The following is a 21,243-nucleotide window of genomic DNA, read 5'->3' as shown; positions in this document are numbered from 1 at the left end:
AAATTTTACGTCGGATGTCGAAAAGTTCATGTGTCGAAGCGATCGTATGTAGAGGTACCACTGTAGATATATATTAAAAAAAGTCATGTCTGATATTTTTTTGCCGATTCCGATACTTTGAAAATGACGTGATCGGACATCCCGATCGATCGGGACATCTTTAATTTTTATATTAAATTGCCTTTCAAGATGACGTATCTGTTCTATGTGTTGGATTTTATCAAGTAAATTTCCCCCCAAAATGCCGACTTATACTCCGGTGCGACTTATATATGTTTTTTATCTCTTCGTTGGGCATTTTATGGTTGGTGCGACTAATACTCAGGAGCAACGTGTAGTCCGAAAAATACGGTAATTGTTAAAGAATGGCAGGAGGAATAATCTAATGAAGTCGAGCATCTCGTAATTGCCATCACAACCCCCAGACCTCAACATTATTGAGCATTTATGTTCTGTTTTAAAGATTCAATTCAGACTCGATTTCCACCGCCATCGTCTCTAAAAGATTTAGAGGGTATTCTAACTGAAGAACGGCTTAAAATCCCTTTGGAAAGAATTCACAAGTTGTATCAATCAATATCTCGGAGAACTGAGGCTGTAATTGCCGCAAAAGGCGGACCTACACCATATTAACTTAAAAAATTTTTTTTTTTTTTTTAGATTTTTTTTAGGTGTTATCAGGTAATATCAGCAGGAAGTGACCCTGAAATGTCACCAAATCAACAGGAAGTGACTTGAAATTAGCAGGACGGGACCCCAAGGGATTTACCTGCGAAATCAGAACTACCATCGGAATTTCTCCAGATATTGCATTTTCTAGTTAACTCATTTGCTCCCAAAAACGTATAAATACGTTCTATTTTTAATTCCTTGAATGTCACAAAAACGTATTTATATGTCTTTTGCGTTTTATTTATTAATTATTTTTTTTTAAATAGAAGGCATCTATAGGTTCCGATGTATCTAAGATACAATGCACAAAGCTCAAAACTCATTTTAAAGCAATAAAACTGGCCACTGGAGGGAAGTAGCGCATTTGGTAAGAACTCATCTCAGGCCAAGAAAGGAAGTGAAGAAAAATAGTCAGGAAACGGAAGTTGGAGGATCATGTGAAGACGTGTGAGAATTTGAGAAAAATGTGGAGAACGATCGGGAACAAAAGGCAAACGACACTGGAGGAGTGTTTTGAAAAGAAAACGAATCCATCGTCAAAGAAGGATTAAAAAAAATCTATCTTGATTAGACAGACGTTCACAACAGCGTCAGGTTCCACACGCGTTCTGCGGAGCTCACGTTGCGTTACTCCTTAGTCCGAAGTTGAAATCAACGATGAAGATGATGAAAAAAAGTGAAACCGATCTTGACCCGGACTCATCAGATTACTGGGAGCCACCTCATTCATCATTCAATCATTGAGTTACTTCAAAAAGATGTACAAAGAAACTGTACTAAATTGCTACATGGACCAAAATGAGTCATAGCTGCACTGCACACACACATCCGCAACAAATTGTTCCCACAACAAAAAGGCAAACAAAGGATGATTAAATGTCAGGGACAGAGACTAAGACATAACATTGCATGCTCTGAAGATATGCCCTCCAGCAAAATTAGATCACTGATCTGCTATTGCAACGTGTGCGCTGTGTTTAACCTGCTGTGAGATGGAGCTCCTAGACTGGACACTTAGCTCATTGGACAAAATATTTTCTACAATGAGACCTACACCAAACAAACGGCCATGTGGAAATCAACCTATCCAATGAACCTACAAATTGACAATATTGCGAAATGCCATGGCAACCAATGACTTTTGGAAAGATATATGAGTAAAAAAAAATGGACTATGCAACACTAACATGCTAGACTGTGCGTCCCGGGCTGTTGGGGGACGGGTATCGATGAGCATTTGCTTTTTTTCCGTCTTCCTTTGTCTGTTATCGTCTTTTTCGGGCAAATTATTCCATATACTGTGTCAATGTTTCTCTTTCTTGGCCAAACTATCCCACACTCTGTAACTGACAATGATACTGATGATGATGACAATGACAATGACAATGACAATAAATTCATTCATTCATTCATTCATTCAATTCAACCGGGAGCAGCCGAGAGCCTTCCCTGTTGTTATGTGCGCAAATAGTTCAACAGTTAGATTAGTTATGTGTAAATAAATTGTTACTTTGTGATCAAAAGCTCTATTTGTCTTGTTGTATATGTTATTTTGTAGAAGGAAAACATTCAGATGTTTGGGATGTCACATAAGCGAAAAATAGCTGTGTTAAAGTCAAAGTTATGTTTGAAATGTATGCTTTCACAAAAAGCTCAATTTCTCAGTTTTTTTTAAATCAGAAATTGGAAAATTGCCCAAACTAATCTATTTTCTTTCTTTCTAAAGAATGAAAAAAGACATTAACTTATTTTTTTTCTGCTGAAAGAAGAGAGTAATCTTTCTTTTGGTGGGTTCCATGTTTATATAGCAATAGAACAGAATTTTATGTGGGCCTTGCAAAATCAGTCAAAATCCAGTCAAATGGCCGGGAGCGAAGGGCCTTGCTCCGGTGAAAATGGCTGTGAGTGAATGAGTTAAATACGTGATTCGTTTTTGGCACTGTCTCGTGAGGGGTATAAAATACTTATCAGACAGTGACAATTCCGTTTCAAGCTAGATCAGTCCTGGCTTTAAGAAGATGCCTCTTATGGTTTATAGACTGGAATGGGGGGGTGTCTTATCTTGCCCCATATAGGTTCTTTTGGTTTTGTATTCATACTATTCTTTTAATTATAAGTCAAATTTAGAATTCTTTTTTGTTGTTGTTTCATTTTAATGTCAAGGTTTCCAAGACCCACTTTATGAATAGACAAAAAAAAAAAAAAAAAAAAAAAAAAACATCTACTCATCCAAGCTCCCACTCAAGATTTCTGAGACATGCAAACCCACACAGGCTAATTTGACAGATGTGGGTTTTAGACTGAGGGCAAAGAGCAATCGATCGGAGTGAGCCACATGTGTGAAACACATATGAGGGTCACAACAAGGTCACTAGCCCTCCAGACACCAACTTTCACGAAACTGCCTTTCTACTCTAGGCCCTGTACTTAAGAACCGTCATGTTTTTTTCTTTTATCACCATACCTTCCTCTCCTGCTCCTTTCATCTATGTCGTCAATAAGAGAATGAAGCAAGACCCCCAGGTGACCCACTCCTCATGACATGACACTGGTTACCATGGTGATCGTCCATTAATAGCCACCAGCAATGACGTACCCGGTGTGCCTCATGGCTTTGCTGTGCACGTGTTGGGGTGTACATGTTGTGTGTAAATCAATGCTTCAGCTCCAGAATAGTCTATGCTGTGTGTGTTTACTACATGTATATTTGGAGTCGAGTGTCAGGTCCAATGCCAAACCGCGTGATGAACACAGAGAACAGCAGATGGCATGTCCAAATGTGCCGATTCGTCCTCCGCAATGTGAAAGAGTACCTTAAATTATGGTGCCAATGACTTCAGCGCAACAAAACCACGCATTCACACAAATAAAAACACTCGTGCATGAGTCATTACTTTCACAGGGACTGTTTACAAATGAAGAGTTGATCTTGCTCTCTGTCTTTCTCTCCCTCCCTAACGCCATCCATCCATTAATCCATACATCATCATTATTATGATTTGTGTCATGGCTGATTAATTTATTTCTGGTTTATTTGTGCCTGTGTTGCCTGTAGATTACAAGTTAGCCAATAGAACCATGGACAGCCTTCAGCCTATAGTGTGCTGGAGCACACACGTGCTTGTTGTGTTGGTAAACAATGGTGTTCATTTTTTTTTCTTTTTTTGGGTCAACTTTGTAGCGACTGCAGAATACACTGTAGTTAAATCGAACTTATTCTAAATATTCGTACGATAATTATATCTAGGCCTTGAGTTTAATCAACAATCAAGTATGGTTGGAATTGAATGCACCTTGTTCTTAAAGGGAACCACGGACAGAAAGACTTGTAGTTCTGAAAAGTTAGTATAAGTAATAATAATTTAATATTCAAACTAGGGCTGTCAAATTTATCGTGTTAACGGGCAGTAGTTAATTTTTTAATTAATCACGCTAAAATATTTGACGCACCATTTATTAGCTTAAGCTTTGGCAGCCACTACTAACAGTCATGGTTAGCTAACTTCCCATCATGCATTTGGGCCGAGCAAGAGACAGACCTTTTTCTCAGCACGCTTATTTGAACACAACACAGAACATACTGTATACCATTTGCAGCCACCGCTGACATTCATGGTTGCCCAACTTCCCATCATGCATTTGGGCGGAGCAGGAGACATTCTTTTTCTTAACACCCCTAATTGAACACAACGCAGAACATACTGTATAGCAGGGTTCACTAAATCCGGACCTCGGCGCCACTTTTCCTTTTTTAAATTTATTTATTTTTTGTATTTATTTATTTATTTATTTAAATTTTTATTTATTTATTAATATTTTCGGTGCCACTTTTCGTGTCGGGTTTTCCACGTCTCTCTCCCCTAACACACCTGAATCAAATGATTATGTCATCAGCAACCTCTCCAGAGGCCTGATAATGATCCTCATTATTTTGATTCAGGTGTGTTAGGGGAGAGAGACGTGGAAAACACGACAGGAAAATCAGCACCGAGGTCCGGATTTAGTGAACCATGCTGTATACCATTTGCAGCCACCACTGACAGTCATGGTTGCCCAATTTCCCATCATGCATTTGGACAGAGCAGGAGACGTTCTTATCACACGCCTAATTGAACACAACTCAGAACATACTGTATACCATTTGCAGCCACCACTGACAGTCATGGTTGCCCAACTTCCCATCATGCATTTGCGCACATAAAACATGGCCCCCCCCCCATAGATCAAAATATGTACTAAATATTTTAGATTTTTAAATCAATAGCAATAATATATGTGTATCTAATTACATATTTTAGCAAAAGAGAACATTTGTGGCTTATTAGAGCCTGCAAGTCTTTAAGTCTGAGTTTCCCTTTCTTGATGTTGTGGCGATTGGTTTTACCACAAACTACTTGTAGTTCATAACCTCAAAATCAAGTATAATGTATATCACACCAAAGTTGGTACTGCTCCAAAAGTTTTTGTTTTTTTTGTTACTGCTAATATTCAAATTTCATAACCCTGCCTAAGATATGGCAGTGCACCTTTAGACCATTTATCTCAATCATTACACTTTTACATTTCATTCAATACAAATGCCATGATTTTCAACTGCTGCGCCATTAATACTTTGTGTTGATATGCAAGCTGGAGTCATTTCAGCTTGGCAGCGGTCTGAGCTCCACTCCCCTTTAGAGTTTGGTCTATTCTAGTGTAAATGTGCTAATAGAATCCCTGCAAGTCGATAGTTATTATATCTGGCTGCTCGCACTAATCACAACTACTCAGTTTCCTTCACCCCCTTTTGGCAAACAATAAATCTCAATTTAAAACTAAATCCCTCTGCCCTTTTACTGGTATATCACTTTCCTGATAGAAAAAAAAACAAAACATCCTAGATATCTCTGCGTGTCTCTATGAGTAATCCAATGTGTGTGTTTGTGCCTCCTTGTTTCTATGCAGAATGTGACAAATAATTCTTGGATGTAACCCTGTCACAGTTACTTGGTCTTCTCATGTTTTCCTACCCTGTCTTTTCTCGTGACTGTGATCTCTGCACACTGGAGCAGAAGTGATTGATTTTCACAGAGTGGGGTACATGAAGGAGGGTGAGATCTTAGGAAAGGAAGAGGGTAACATGTGGGAATGCTGGAGAAGAATAAAGAACACATCAATTTCAAAAGTGTCTCTTTTTTTCTGATTCTGAAAGAGTATTAATGTATGTCATTGACCACCATTAAAAGGATTAATCCAAACTTTTTAACATGCCCAAGCAATTGCTAGGCTTAGCTGTAGGTCTGATTTCTCGTGGGTGTGTCGATTAGGTAGACATGTCTTTGATGACAATTTTTCTTCTTTTTTCAGAACAGATTGACAGGCTAGGTCTGATTTTTCCACATGGGCCAATTTCCCATTCAGATTCGATTTGTACAATTCAGACCTGATGATATCCGCTGATATTTGCCATAGGTGAAACATGTGGCTGGTGAAAATTAGAATTGACACAATGAATTATGTTGTGTAAATTTGTGGCAATACCGATACCCATCTGTACTCTTACAATTTCATGATATTATGCAGTACTGTACATTTCATATCAATTGTATCTTGACCTGGATGGAATCTATAACAGCTGGCAAGCATAGGAATACAATCTACCGTAATTTTTGGACTATAAGGCACACTTGACTATAACCTGCCACCCACCAAATTTGACACGACAATGACATTTGTTCATAGATAAGCCGCAGCTGTCCTCACTGTATTATTGGATATGTACACCAAAAGATATTAACCGGTAACACTTTATTTGACAGCGGCATCATAAGACTGTCAGAACATCAAATGAACCACCATGAAGCTTTGAACCAATTAGTTATAAAGCTTCATTGCTTCAAGAAGCTTCAATTGACCATCACTGCTCCTTTGGAGGAGGCAGTCACCCTCTGCTGCCACCTGCTGTCAACACTGTTGTCATCCAACATGCCTCCTAATATGCATTACAGCGCTACAGATGTAATTAACAATCAACATTCATGTTCTGTGCTAATTATTTGTTCAGTTACTGTTCCAGTTGTTTCATTAATTGCTAATTGAGGTATTTGGTAACATTTTATTTGAAAGTGGCGCCATAAGACTGTCATAAAACAATCACAATTATGAAATGACACTGTCATGAGCATTAATAAATGCTTATAACAGATGTTATTTAATGTCATCCAGCAAATTATCGCACTTTTGAATGGATGTAAAAGATTCAAGCTGAACATAAATAGAGTTAGTGCCATAATTTGCCAGATGACACTGAATGACGTCTGTAATAATCATCCAGTAATTATCATGATAGTGTCATGTCATAATTATAACGGTCTTATGACAGTCTTATGACGCCACTGTCAAATAAAGCGTTACCTATTTACCCAAATTAATCAACAAATAAGCCCCACTGGACTATAAACCGCAGGATTCAAAATGAGGGGAAAAAGTAGCGGTTTATATTCTGAAAATGAGGTGGGTAGGGTAGCCAAACGTTTTACTCAAGTAAGAGTAGCGTTACTTCAAAGTAATATTACTCAAGTAAAAGTAAAGGTAGTCATCCAAAAATGTACTCAAGTACAAGTAAATAAGTATCCAGTAAAAAGAATACTCAAGTTATGAGTAACTTTGTGAGTACGGTAACAGCTTACAGTGTGATTTTTTTTCCTTCAAACAATACAATTTTTTTTTTATCAGCAAAACATCATCTACGTTTATGAACTGTTATTATTATCATACTGTACCTAACCAATTACATGATTATATTAGGCCAAATAAAATGAACATAAATCATCGGATTCAAACTAAAAAATGAAACATTACCCGTCCAAAGAGCAAGTGTGCCCTCTAGTGGAGAAAAAAAAAACAATTTCCTACCATGAATTGAGAAGAAATCTATCGGTGTCAAATAAATCGCTGCCAAATAAAAACTTGTTTGAAGTTTCAAACAAATCCGCGCTTTCGGGTAATGTTGACTCCGTAGCCCCTTTGATACACATATATCGTAAATTACAGTGTAAGGTGATGCGGGATTTTCTCGTGTCATTGTTTTCACACATGGAGAGATATCCTGGGAATGATGAAGGGGAGGGCTGCTGGCGCGATTTTATAACCTGGACATTACTTGGTTTTTGGTTGGGATCGGCTATCACATTCTGTTGGTCAGAACGTGTTTTGTTACAGAGCAGGTCGTCGGAGCGTTCCCGACGTCGTACCTGCAGCCAATTCAAGCTCATCAACACTGTATTTAAGCCCAGACGATCTAAGAGAAGGGTGCCGAGATATTAAACTTGCTGGACGCCATTCGACACCTTGTACTTTCAAATTTTGTGCATTTGCCAGCTTTTTCGTCTGTCGCCCTTGTTTTGAAATCCCCTATGTTGTGCTGGTATTTGAGTGTATTTGTTTTGTTGTCTTACCGGCTCTCTGCCTGCCGCTTAGGTTAGTACTATTGATCCCCGTCGACCTACTGTCACGGACCCATTGTATTGTTCCCCCTTTGCCAAAATCGCGTGAATTTTTGTTTGTATTTAATAAATCCTTGAACGCATCCCTCCATTGTTTTCTGCATTGAGGTACAACCTTGTTTCCGCAGTTACGGATCCTAACATCGGCAAAAAAACATAAACCACACTTTTCCATAGATGGACGATAAACTCTCTTCCTCGGCTTTACGATCCAGTAGGAATTCAATTTTGTTATGTTTTCAGTTCAATTTTGCCATTTCCAGTTTGCCATGTTGTTAATTGTAATGTTTGTTTACCGCTTTTCATCTTAATGCGAAGAAAGAGAAAATGACGATCGGCCCGCCGTCATCAGCCATCACGCTGTGACCCGGGAATCAAACGCGTGCTTTCACACACGCCTCGTCCCGGGATAGTCCCGGACATAATACTAAAGGCCGAGTTATACTTCCGCGTCAGACCTGCGCCGTCAAGGAAGACCCGATTTACGACCCTGCGCCGTAGCCTGACGCGTTCCTATTGATTTTTCAAACCCTAGCGTCACGTTAACCCATATGATGAGGCGGAAATAGACTGTGATTGGTTCGCTCAGACTGTTGTTTCCGGTTCAGCGCGAAATCACCGCCATTGTAAAACATTATTTTTCTACACGCAAAACTGGACCAAGCCGACGGGAGTATCATCGAAAAGCAAGTCTCGTGAAAACATCATAAAGTTTGCCAAATGGCAAGGTCAGCGATTGAATTAAAAAAAAAAAAAATGGAAGAACCACCGAGACGTGTGTGTTTGGAATCGAGTGGCCACACGAAGCGGTGACCCAGTCGGCCTAAAACTGCCAGCTTTTTATCACTTTATGTCGTAATTTTGGTTGGCGCACTTCAATATTTATTGTGTACATATGTTTGCTGTGAGTCTGTGACTTATTTACGTGTCACACTTCAAGTATATGAAGAATAAAGCACAGGTTTGGTGTCAAAAGAGTTGTTTTGATCTTTAATTTTCAATAACAGACAATTCACACACGATACATCATCACTGATTGAGAGTGCCTCGGTGCTTTTTATGATAACATTAATATGAAGGCTTCCAACGCAGTTTGGGAAGTTCCATAGATGCCAGAAATCTGCTATGGCTTCCCACTGGCTGGTTGTAGGACACGGCAAACAAATCGGGCTGGAGGGCTTTGCAGACCTCCGACAAAACGCTGTACGCAGTGCTCGACGCCAGTCTGAAGCTAACAGCCACAGCTAGCTGGTTTCCACCCAAGGCTAGAACTCATCAAAAGTTGGACGAACGCCTCGAAACCGTCTTCTGCATCGCCTGCGCCTCAACATTTGTAGGATCAACATTTATTCAATGTTGATGAGCTGAAGATCCACATTCAAGCGTTCCATCTTGCATTGTTTATTTTTTCTCCGTTAAACCAGACAAGAGGTTTAGGAAGTCAACAAGCATGCCCCAAAACCGTACAAACATAACGGCACACCCCTCTAGTGGCTTGGCGGTGAATTACAGAGAAACGTGTCACCTGGCCGGAGAACTATCGAATGTCGTAGTTCATGCGCCGTCACCGCAACGCGGGAGCATAACTCAGGCTTAAGACTCGACCCGTTAAACGTCCGCGTAATCTTCGTGTCAGTCGACCTGGGAAATTGTGTTCACATACAAGGGCTGCACATTTAAATCCCGCGATTTTCCTAAAGTTTCGGCGTGTGTCATAGGGGCTTTAGTCAGCCATTTGAACAACTGCACGAATGATGGCCCATATGTGGGGCTTTCTATGTCAATAAACTAAAGGAGCCAAAAATGTGGCTAAAGTAAACACATACATGTGAGGTTATCTATTTGGTCATATGTGTTTGGCATCACATGAAGGCTACTTTGGGAATTTAAACTGAGCTGAAATGCCTCTCTCCTCCTCTTCCTATGTTGCTCTACTCTTAATATTGCCTTTCTTTAAATCAGAGGAAATGGCATAAAAGTGAGATATCTCAAAATTAGGACAAAGTTTTTTTTTTTTTTTTTGAAGTTGAATTTATAGCTCTATGAATTGTGACAATAAATCCAATTAGAGTCACATTATGTAAAGCCTCCCTGGGGATGATTCACTCGCATCAAGACAACCTCATTAAAAAAAATCATGAGTTTGAACAAACATGAATTCGTCTTCATTAAGCTTCACCTTCCAAGTTTTCCCACTTGGGCCTCTGACATGTTTGCAGACATTTTGTTTTTCCTCTGAAGCAGGCGAGACGTTTTGACTTGATGGTTGGCCCAATATTTCTATAAAAAGACCCGCTTTCAACTAAAATAGTTTATATTGTTATATATCTTATTATATATTGTAGAGATAATCTATCCCACCTCACAGCCATGGAATATGAAAATTCAAAAATCATTTCTCTACCATAGTTCTTCTCCAAAGTATTTCAGGCATATTAGCAGTTCGTCCAACTGCCCTCACAACCACAGACCTGCCCCCTCATCAAGTGGAAAATTACACAAGTAACTAGCCAGTGGTAGCTTCCCTCAAGAGTTATTTATTTGCAGTCTGGATGCGTAGGGGTGAACATCTTTACTTGAGGGAGTACCACAGGCTGCAATAACATGTCACCAATCAAACTTGCCTCATTTGTTGCTCATTATAGAAAGATGATGAAGGAATTGGAAAAGTTGCTAAATGAAGCTACAGTTGAGCAAATAAGTATTTAGTCAATCACTAATTGTGCAAGTTCTCCCACTTGAAAATATTAGAAAGGCCTTTAATTGTCAACATGGGTAAACCTCAACCATGAGAGACAGAATGCGGGAAAAAAAAGCAGAAAATCCTATTGTTTGATTTTTAAAGAATTTATTTGCAAATCATGGTGGAAAATAAGCATTTGGTCAATACCAAAAGTTCATCTCAATACTTTGTTATGTACCCTTTGTTGGCAATAACGGAGGCCAAACGTTTTCTGTAACTCTTCACAAGCTTTTCACACACTGTTGCTGGTATTTTGGCCCATTCCTCCATGCGGATCTCCTCTAGATCAGTGATGTTTTGGCGCTATCGTTGGGCAACACAGACTTTGAACTCCCTCCACAGATTTTCTATGGGGTTGAGACCTGGAGACTGGCTAGGCCACACCAGGACCTTGAAATGCTTCTTACGAAGCCACTGCTTTGTTGCGCTGGCAGTGTGTTTGGGATCATTGTCATGCTGAAAGAACCAGCCACGTCTCATCTTCAATGCCCTTGCTTATGGAAGATTTTCACTCAAAATCTCTCAATACATAGCCCCATTCATTCTTTCCTTTACATAGATCAGTCGTCCTTGTCCCTTTGCAGAAAAACAGCCCCAAAGCATGATGTTTCCACTCCCATGCTTCACAGTGGGTATAGTGTTCTTCGGATGCAATTCAGTATTCTTTCTCCTCCAAACACGAGAACCTGTGTTTCAACCAAAAAGTTCTATTTTGGTTTCATCTGACCATAACACATTTTCCCAGTCCTCTTCTGGACCATCCAAATGCTCTCTAGCGAACCGCAGACCAGCCTGGACGTGTACTGGCTTCAGCAGGGGGACACGTCTGGCAATGCAGGATTTGAGTCCCTGGCGGCGCATTGTGTTACTGACAGTAGCCTTTGTTACTGTGGTCCCAGCTCTCTGTAGGTCATTCACTAGGTCCCCCCGTGTGGTTCTAGGATTTTTGCTCACAGTTCTTGTAATCATTTTGACGCCACAGGTTGAGATCTTGCATGGAGTCTCAGATCGAGGGAGATTATCAGTGGTCTTGTATGTCTTCCATTTTCTAATAATTGCTCCCACAGTTGATTTCTTTACACCAAGCATTTTACCTATTGCAGATTCAGTCTTCCCAGCCTGGTGCAGGTCTACAACTTTGTCTCTGGTGTCCTTTGACAGCTCTTTGGTCTTGGCCATAGTGGAGTTTGACTGACTGAGTTGTGGAGTTGTTTTTTTTTTCTCTCATGGTTGAGGTTTACCCATGTTGATAATTACAGGCTTCTCTAATATTTTCAAGTTGGAGAACTTGCACAATTAGTGGTTAAAATAAATTCTTTAAAAGTCAAACAACTTCTTTTTGGAAGAAGTATTGAGTAACTATAACTAATTACTTTTATAAAGTAACGTGCCCAACACTGTACATGACCAATATAGCTAACAGATAAACACTCTGCTTTAAAGCTACCACAAGAAAACACAATGCTTAAAAGCTATCAGAGGAAAACACGTGCCAAAAGTGTTTTGAGGCAATGGAAAGGTGAAAAATATGGAGCAAGATACTGCATTAGCAAAAACCTTTTTTACAGGGTTTAATGGAAAATAATGTGGGCTACTGCTTTATCTGCTTAGTGTGTATTATCATTAGGCCTGAATGATATTGGAAAAAACTATTGCTGCGTTTTTTTGGGGGGTTGCGATATATTGCGATATTAAAAGAAAAGAAAAAAATAATTTTTTTTAAAGAAATTTTTACTAGATGACTTGAATAGCTGTTTGGAAAGACTTTGGATGACTCATAATGACCACAGTGTACTGTATTCCATCGTTTTTCACGGTTAATAGGGACCAGAACCCACCGCGATAAGTGAAAAACCGTGAAGTAGCACATACACCCACCCACCCCATTTTTTGTGTGTGTGTGCTCACTGTATTTATTCAGATCTAGCACTGGAAAGAGACATGGAAAGACATGTTTTTTTCTCACTTTTTCCCCCCAAAGTATGATTTAAAAAAATGTGTGTATATACATATATATGTATATATATATTAATAAATGCTTTTTAAGCACTCCAAATGTAATAATTATGATCAGTTTTAAACATAACTGTCCCACTGAATCATTTTTAAACAAGAATAAAGTACTGTAGTAGAAAAATGCTTGGCTTTATTAAATGCTTCTGTTTACCTAACATGGCTGTGACTCTTGAAGTGACATGTAGAAATTGCAAACTCCTCATAATCACTTCTGTCATTTATTTTATATGTCTCGAACGTCTCCACATTCTCCCACCCCAGACACACACATTCATTCCAGCCCGCGCTTCCTTGCAGAAACTGTTTAACAAATCAAACGATGATTGACAGATTGCTGCCTGTGTGAAATCGGCTTTTATGGCCAGATCAAAGCCATCGTTAACTTTAATAAGCAAGGGCCGCAGTGACTGAGAGCTGGGAAAGGGGGTGAGAGAGGCTGTGCGAGCGAGTGAAGCAGAACAAAGGTTTGTGGATTGGAAGAAAAAAAAAAAACTATCGCACGTCCTTGCGATGGGACTATCGCGCATGCGCACATCGCGATGGCGATGTTTAAACGATCAGGCTTGATCATAATCACGAAGTTGGCGTTGTCCTTGTAGACGCGACAATATGTCCGCGTCTGCATATGCTCATTCGAAATTGTTGGAAACCTGTATTTATTTTTAGACTAAAACTTTTGAATTTTACAGACAAAAACATTTTGAGTAACTGTCGACTAAAACGAGACGAAATTTGTATAAGATTTCGTCAACACATTTTGAAATGGCTAAAATATGACTAAGACTAATAAGTATTTTCGTCCAAAAGACCAAGACTAAGACAAAAATTAAAAGGGCTGGCAAAAACAACACTGATGTCAACAAAAATAGTTAACACTCCAAAGGGCATCTCTTAGAAGAATGGTCGTCATATGTCGTAAAATTTCATTGTTTTGTACAAATCATCAGTCGGGTGGTGTGGGCTACCTGCATTCGTAGGCTGCATGGTCAAGGCTGCGGGGCTGCTTGGCGTTTCACCCAGCACCAGGCGGACTCTCTTGGCGTGGGTTTTTCCCTGGTAGTGGGACTGAGCCACAATGGCGGAGGTGAAGAACATGTTGCACAAGGTGCAGCACTTATTCTTGTCGACCTCTGTCTCATCGCAGTCCTGAAAGAGGCCAGAGAACGAGCACAATGGTGAGGAGTCGATGGGGTAGAATCAGGAGCAGACACGTCACACAGATGGATTCTCAGGCGATCATAAATCTCTGACACTGTGGCTTTTAGCCATTTCATCATGATATGTCATTACAAAGGATGGGAGTGGATAAGGCGCGAATAGAGCAACTGCAGAAATGACCAAAACAAAAACAAAAAATCCCAACAACTTCACCACAACATATACGCCCAACGAAGCCAAGCATTATTTCTCTCAAGCTGTTCCCTCTTTTTGTTCTTGCCCATCTGGCATACTGGCTGGAAAAGGATGCAGAAAATCCCAAAATACTCCAGAAACCCAGAGAGACATTTACAACAGGCTTTAACAGAGGTAAAGAGTAAAATTTTCCAGATTTGGACATTTCATTAGTTATGCATGTGCAATAATTCATTGACCTCTAGCTGTAAGTCATAATCAGGGCTACCATGAGAAGCAAGCACGACATTTAATTCATCAGAAAATGATTAAAGGTAGTCCCAGAGTTACCACGAACTCGGCGTACGTGATTTCGACTTTACGACGCCAGAGTCTCGTCCGCCACATCTGGCCCATGTCCGCTCCAGTTATATTTTGCTATATGGGTTGACACACCTTTCTGTGGTGCCACTAAACGGATCGGTTGGATATTGGCGAACTTTCAAAGAAAGGCAAATACAGTATACCGTAATATCCCGAATATAAGGTGCACCCGTGTATAATGCGCACCCCAAATTTACTTGTAAAATCTAGGGGAAATTATTGTACCCGTTTATAACGCGCACCCTAATTTTAGCACCAATAAATAGAAGAATACAAGAAAACAGAGCTCGTGTACGGATACAGAAATGTCATTTAATTGACTGGTGAAACACAGCACAAGCCTAGCAATTTGGTAGTTCAAAACATAACCATAAACTGACAATATGTACGGTAATAATCTGATTTGACAACTTCTCCTACTTACCAGAATCTCGGAGAAAACAAAACAAAACTTTTGAAGGCTGCTGTATAACTTGCTCGTTTCATCATGATGAATAAATGTTTCTTCCATGGATTGATACTAGTGTTGCACCGATACCATTTTTTGGGCCCGATACACACATATATACAGTGCCTTGCAAAAGTATTCGGCCCCCTTGAACCTTGCAACCTTTCGCCACATTTCAGGCTTCAAACATAAAGATATAAAATTTTAATTTTTTGTCAAGAATCAACAACAAGTGGGACACAATCGTGAAGTGGAACAACATTTATTGGATAATTTAAACTTTTTTAACAAATAAAAAACTGAAAAGTGGGGCGTGCAATATTATTCGGCCCCCTTGCGTTAATACTTTGTAGCGCCACCTTTTGCTCCAATTACAGCTGCAAGTCGCTTGGGGTATGTTTCTATCAGTTTTGCACATCGAGAGACTGACATTCTTGCCCATTCTTCCTTGCAAAACAGCTCGAGCTCAGTGAGGTTGGATGGAGAGTGTTTGTGAACAGCAGTCTTCAGCTCTTTCCACAGATTCTCGATTGGATTCAGGTCTGGACTTTGACTTGGCCATTCTAACATCTGGATACGTTTATTTTTGAACCATTCCATTGTAGATTTGGCTTTATGTTTTGGATCATTGTCCTGTTGGAAGATAAATCTCCGTCCCAGTCTCAGGTCTTGTGCAGATACCAACAGGTTTTCTTCCAGAATGTTCCTGCATTTGGCTGCATCCATCTTCCCGTCAATTTTAACCATCTTCCCTGTCCCTGCTGAAGAAAAGCAGACCCAAACCATGATGCTGCCACCACCATGTTTGACAGTGGAGATGGTGTGTTCAGGGTGATCAGCTGTGTTGCTTTTACGCCAAACATATCGTTTTGCATTGTGGCCAAAAAGTTCAATTTTGGTTTCATCTGACCAGAGCACCTTCTTCCACATGTTTGGTGTGTCTCCCAGGTGGCTTGTGGCAAACTTTAAACGAGACTTTTTATGGATATCTTTGAGAAATGGCTTTCTTCTTGCCACTCTTCCATAAAGGCCAGATTTGTGCAGTGTACGACTGATTGTTGTCCTATGGACAGACTCTCCCACCTCAGCTGTAGATCTCTGCAGTTCACCCAGAGTGATCATGGGCCTCTTGGCTGCAACTCTGATCAGTTTTCTCCTTGTTTGAGAAGAAAGTTTGGAAGGACGGCCGGGTCTTGGTAGATTTGCAGTCGTCTGATGCTCCTTCCATTTCAATATGATGGCTTGCACAGTGCTCCTTGAGATGTTTAAAGCTTGGGAAATCTTTTTGTATCCAAATCCGGCTTTAAACTTCTCCACAACAGTATCTCGGACCTGCCTGGTGTGTTTCTTGGTTTTCATAATGCTCTCTGCACTTTAAACAGAACCCTGAGACTATCACAGAGCAGGTGCATTTATACGGAGACTTGATTACACACAGGTGGATTCTATTTATCATCATCGGTCATTTAGGACAACATTGGATCATTCAGAGATCCTCACTGAACTTCTAGAGTGAGTTTGCTGCACTGAAAGTAAAGGGGCCGAATAATATTGCACGCCCCACTTTTCAGTTTTTTATTTGTTAAAAAAGTTTAAATTGTCCAATAAATGTTGTTCCACTTCACGATTGTGTCCCACTTGTTGTTGATTCTTGACAAAAAAATTAAATTTCATATCTTTATGTTTGAAGCCTGAAATGTGGTGAAAGGTTGCAAGATTCAAGGGGGCCGAATACTTTTGCAAGGCACTGTATATATATATATATATATACATATATATATATACACATATATATGTGTGTATATATAAAATATACCCGTTTATAATGCGCACCATGATTTTACAAGTTGATTTTGGGGAAAAAAAGTGTGCGTTATATTCGGGAAACTACGGTATTCTTCCATGTTCTGCTTTCTGTGTCATTTCTCTGTTCTTGTCTGTGCTCATTTCGAGGAGGAGTCAATTCATCTACACTTACGCACTCGAGCATCGTCTTCCGTCGCCGTCTCTTTCTGCGACTGCATCTCACACCAGCGGTGCTGCTAGGCCAGGTGTCAAGCTGGGGGAGACAAACCTCGCTCGACCCGAGAAAGCGAAGGGTGAAAGGGAAGTGTGTGCGACACCCTCATCTGTATGTGTGTGCGTGAGGACTGTCAGCCCTGTTTAGCATCACGCTCATAAACGTTGAGGACACCTTCACCTTCCAGGCCTTGCTATGTCTCAGCTGTCCCTGCTTTTCTCTTTTTCCTCGTTCTCTCTATCATTCACTCTTTTGCTTTTCTATATTTGCCTTCCCTGCCTCCTGTGGGCACCAGGCTCAGTGACTGTGTGTGTGTTATAGGATGAAATATTTATCGGCATTGGCAGGTTATCCACTGGCATTCTCTCTGGTCCTCCACTGCCCCCCGCACACACGCACACTGTCATTCTCTACCTGCCCCCTCTCCCAGTTCCACGAATGCAGTTGCCTTTTGTTTTGGCACGCGTCTACCTTATTGTGCTGTGTTGGTATTGATGCAGCATTGTTTATTGTTCCACCATACAAATGATGGGTGTGTATGTATAATGGTGGTGGAATTGTGTGTGCTGCAATTTCTTCAGTAAGTATTTCAATTGATGGCGTTTGGATACTTTTTCATGGATGGTTTTGGGTGTGAATCCACATGTTCATGATTTTTTTACAAAATTTGAGTCCATCAATTTAAGTAGCTCAAAGAGTCTAAAGATATTCCTTCTTTTTCCGACCATTTGATGCTGATATTCCAAATTGATTTTGGAAATCCAAATTGAGTTTTTTTTTAAAAATTTAATTGTATTTTTTTTACTTAATCTTTGAAATTAATTCTACTTTGACCCCCCAAAAATCGTGGAAAACAGATTGTAATATTTCCACATTTACTGGCATGAATTTGTAAATGATTATTCCTGGTAATATTAGAAGAGAGAGAGAATGTTCTCATCGAAAATGTAGCTGTTTTAATTAATCATTTGGAGAATGGATAGAAATTCTGAATTTTACGAGCTCCTGTTTTGAGCAAACTGTTGCTTGCGTGATTTTTACCTTGGAAGTTGTTTGTATAGGTGGAGATCAAATTAGAAAAGCCTATATCCATTGGGTCAGAGTAGATCACTCAAAACCCTCTAAAAAGGCAATAGGGGTAGTCGAACGAGTTCCGATCGTCTTCACTTAAACCGAACTTCTGCATAGGTCGGAATTAACCTTTTAAATACCACAAATCTCAAAATAACTATCCAAAAACATGTATTATACGTCATTGTACCGTCCTCGCCAAGAAGTTGGATATACAGTGGAGCAAATAAGTATTTAGTCAACCACAAATTTTGCAGGTTCTCCCACTTGAAAATATTTGAGAGGCCTGTAATTGTCAACATGTGTAAACATCAACCATGAGAGATCGAATGTGGAAAAAAAACAGAAAATCACATTGTTTGATTTTTAAAGAATTTATTTGCAAATCATGGTGGAAAATAAGTATTTGGTCAACACCAAAAGTTCATCTCAATACTTTGTTATGTACCCTTTGTTGGCTACAACGGAGACCAAACGTTTTGTGTAACTCTTCACAAGCTTTTCACACACTGTTGCTGGTATTTTGGCACGTTCGTCCATGCAGATCTCCTTAAGAGCACTGATGTTTTTGCCACTGCCAGACGTGTCCCCCTGCTAAAGCCAGTTAACATCCAGGCCTGTCTGCGGTTCGCTAGAGAGCATTTGGGTGATCCAGAAGAGGACTGGGAAAATGTGTTATGGTCAGATGAAACCAAAACAGAAATTTTTGGTAGAAACACAGGTTCTCGTGTTTGGAGGAGAAAGAATACTGAATTGCATCCGAAGAACACCATACCCACTGTGAAGCATGGGGGTGGAAACATCATGCTTTGGGGCTGTTTTTCCGCAAAGGGACCAGGACGACCGATCTGTGTAAAGGAAAGAATGAATGGAGCCATGTATCAAGAGATTTTGAGTGAAAATCTCCTTCCATCGGCAAGGGCATTGAAGATGAGACGTGGCTGGGTCTTTCAGCATGACAATGATCTCAAACACACAGCCATGGCAACAAAGGAGTGGCTTCGTAAGAAGCATTTCAAGGTCCTGGAGTGGCCTAGCCAGTCTCCAGATCTCAACCCCATAGAAAATCTGCGGAGGGAGTTGAAAGTCCGTGTTGCCCAACGACAGCCCCAAAACATCACTGCTCTAGAGGAGATCTGCATGGAGGAATGGGCCAAATTACCAGCAACAGTGTGTGAAAAGCTTGTGAAGAGTTCCAGAAAACGTTTGGCCTCCGTTATTGCCAACAAAGGGTTAATAACAAAGTATCGAGATGAATTTTTGGTATTGACCAAATACTTATTTTCCACCATGATTTGCAAATAAATTCTTTAAAAATCAAACAATGTGATTTTCAGTTTTTTTTTTTCCACATTCTGTCGCTCATGGTTGAGGTTTACCCATGTTGACAATTACAGGCCTCTCTATTATTTTCAAGTGGGAGAACTTGCACAATTAGTGGTTGACTAAATACTTATTTGCCCCACTCGTACAACAACAACAAAAAACCCAATACATACAGTACATAAAACATACTGAACCGTAACCAGTGCAAATTAATGTTGACAAACTTATCTAGTAAAATCCCCCTAGATAGTTGTCATTTGAGGCACATAACTAGGATCCATTAGGATTTCATTATGGCAGATGTGATAAAAATGGACTGAGTTTTATATGAATGAAGTGGTAAAATGGCTTTTGAGGTTTTTAATTTAGTGAATCAGTTGAATCCACATGTATATATGTATGCCAGCTCAGGAGCTATTTTCATTCCAGATTGCTCATTTGACACCAATTTTGCATTAAAAACCACATTTAATCTTTGTAAAATCCCATCAGTTCAAATTGCAATTTGATGTGCGTAATTGTTGGATTGGATACAGGAGACATTATAAACTAGGATGAAACTAGCTCCTGTTAGGATGACATCGTTTCTGCACCTCATTGATCTTGCAGGTGAGAAATGTGTTATTATCCGTGGAGTCTATTGTCGTCCCATTTCCATCTTTATTCATGATAGTGTCACGGGAGCCGCGGGACCCATGAGTAAAAGTCGCATCCATCCCTCGGATTTCTGCATATGCATTCAGCCCTTGCGCTCGTTAGCATATCTTCTACCTGCTCTAATGTGTACTCTGTGTTCGCACGCTCATATTTCCTCACTTATTATTATCCTGTTATTCTTTCCCTGTCACTTCACCCACTTTATCTCTGGTCCCATGAGTATAGTGCTGCTTGTTTTGCCAAAATTGTCCCAAGGACTATCAACTGCTTTGGTACCTGTCAAAACACTAAAAAGCAAACACAAAAACAAGTGACAGAGCGTGGAAAGTTTCAAACAACTCGTGTGTGTATGGGTTCGTGCATGCGAGTGTGCAGCTGCCACTCCACTAAACATTAAACAATGAACAACATCAGTGACTCACGGTTTTAACCGTGCTTTCACCTTTCTGCAAAGTGTCATCGAACGTTCATAGTTGATTTGATAGTGATAGAATAGAATAGAATAGAATAGAATAGAATAGAATAGAATAGAATAGAATAGAATAGAATAGAATAGAATAGAATAGAGTCTGTTGGGAAGGTCACACATTCATGGTACAACCCCTAGTAAAAAGTATGGAATCACCAGTCTCGGACAAGCACTCACTCAGACATTTTAAAAATCTTGAAAAGATAATGAATTAATTCAAAAGTGCAACTCCTTGTCATTCAGAAACACTAAAAGAAATGAATAAAAAACATTGTGGTGGTCAGGAAATGTTACTTTTTTGGAGCAAGTGCAGGGAAATAAATATAGAATCATTTAATTCTTAAGGAAATACATTTGGAATCATTAGAAACAAACAAAGAAATAACAATCAAAACACATCTCTAGTATTTAGTTGCACCACCTCTGGCTTTTATGACAGCTTGCAGTCTGTGAGGAATGGATTTGATGAGTATTCTTCATCAATTTGGTGCCAACTCTCTTTGATTGCAGTTGCCAGATCATCCTTGCAGGTCGGAGCCTTGCTGTGGAGCATTTTTTTCAATTTCCACCTCAGGTTTTCAATAGGGTTGAGATCTGGGCTATTTGCAGGCAGTGACATTG

The 21,243-nt window shown here is 39.8% G+C and overlaps 1 protein-coding gene across 3 annotated transcripts in view; it reads right to left on the bottom strand.

Annotated features, from left to right (window-relative positions):
- The window catches only part of zgc:171482 (zinc finger protein), a 218,175-nt gene that overhangs the window by 73,342 nt on the left and 123,590 nt on the right, over positions 1 to 21,243 (bottom strand). For all 3 annotated transcript variants that reach the window (XR_009064573.1, XR_009064574.1, XM_057847733.1), the window contains exon 4: positions 13,881 to 14,061. Coding sequence is in view for 1 of the 3 variants with exons in the window: in XM_057847733.1 (XP_057703716.1) it covers positions 13,881 to 14,061 (181 nt within the window). In the remaining 2 variants the exon portion in view is untranslated. The remainder of the gene's footprint in view (positions 1 to 13,880; positions 14,062 to 21,243) is intronic.

The sequence above is a fragment of the Corythoichthys intestinalis genome, chromosome 10 (genome assembly GCF_030265065.1).
Source record: "Corythoichthys intestinalis isolate RoL2023-P3 chromosome 10, ASM3026506v1, whole genome shotgun sequence".
Taxonomy (NCBI): Eukaryota; Metazoa; Chordata; class Actinopteri; order Syngnathiformes; family Syngnathidae; genus Corythoichthys; species Corythoichthys intestinalis.
Note: the sequence above shows the minus strand (reverse complement) of the source record. Positions and strands in the feature narration are given on the sequence as shown.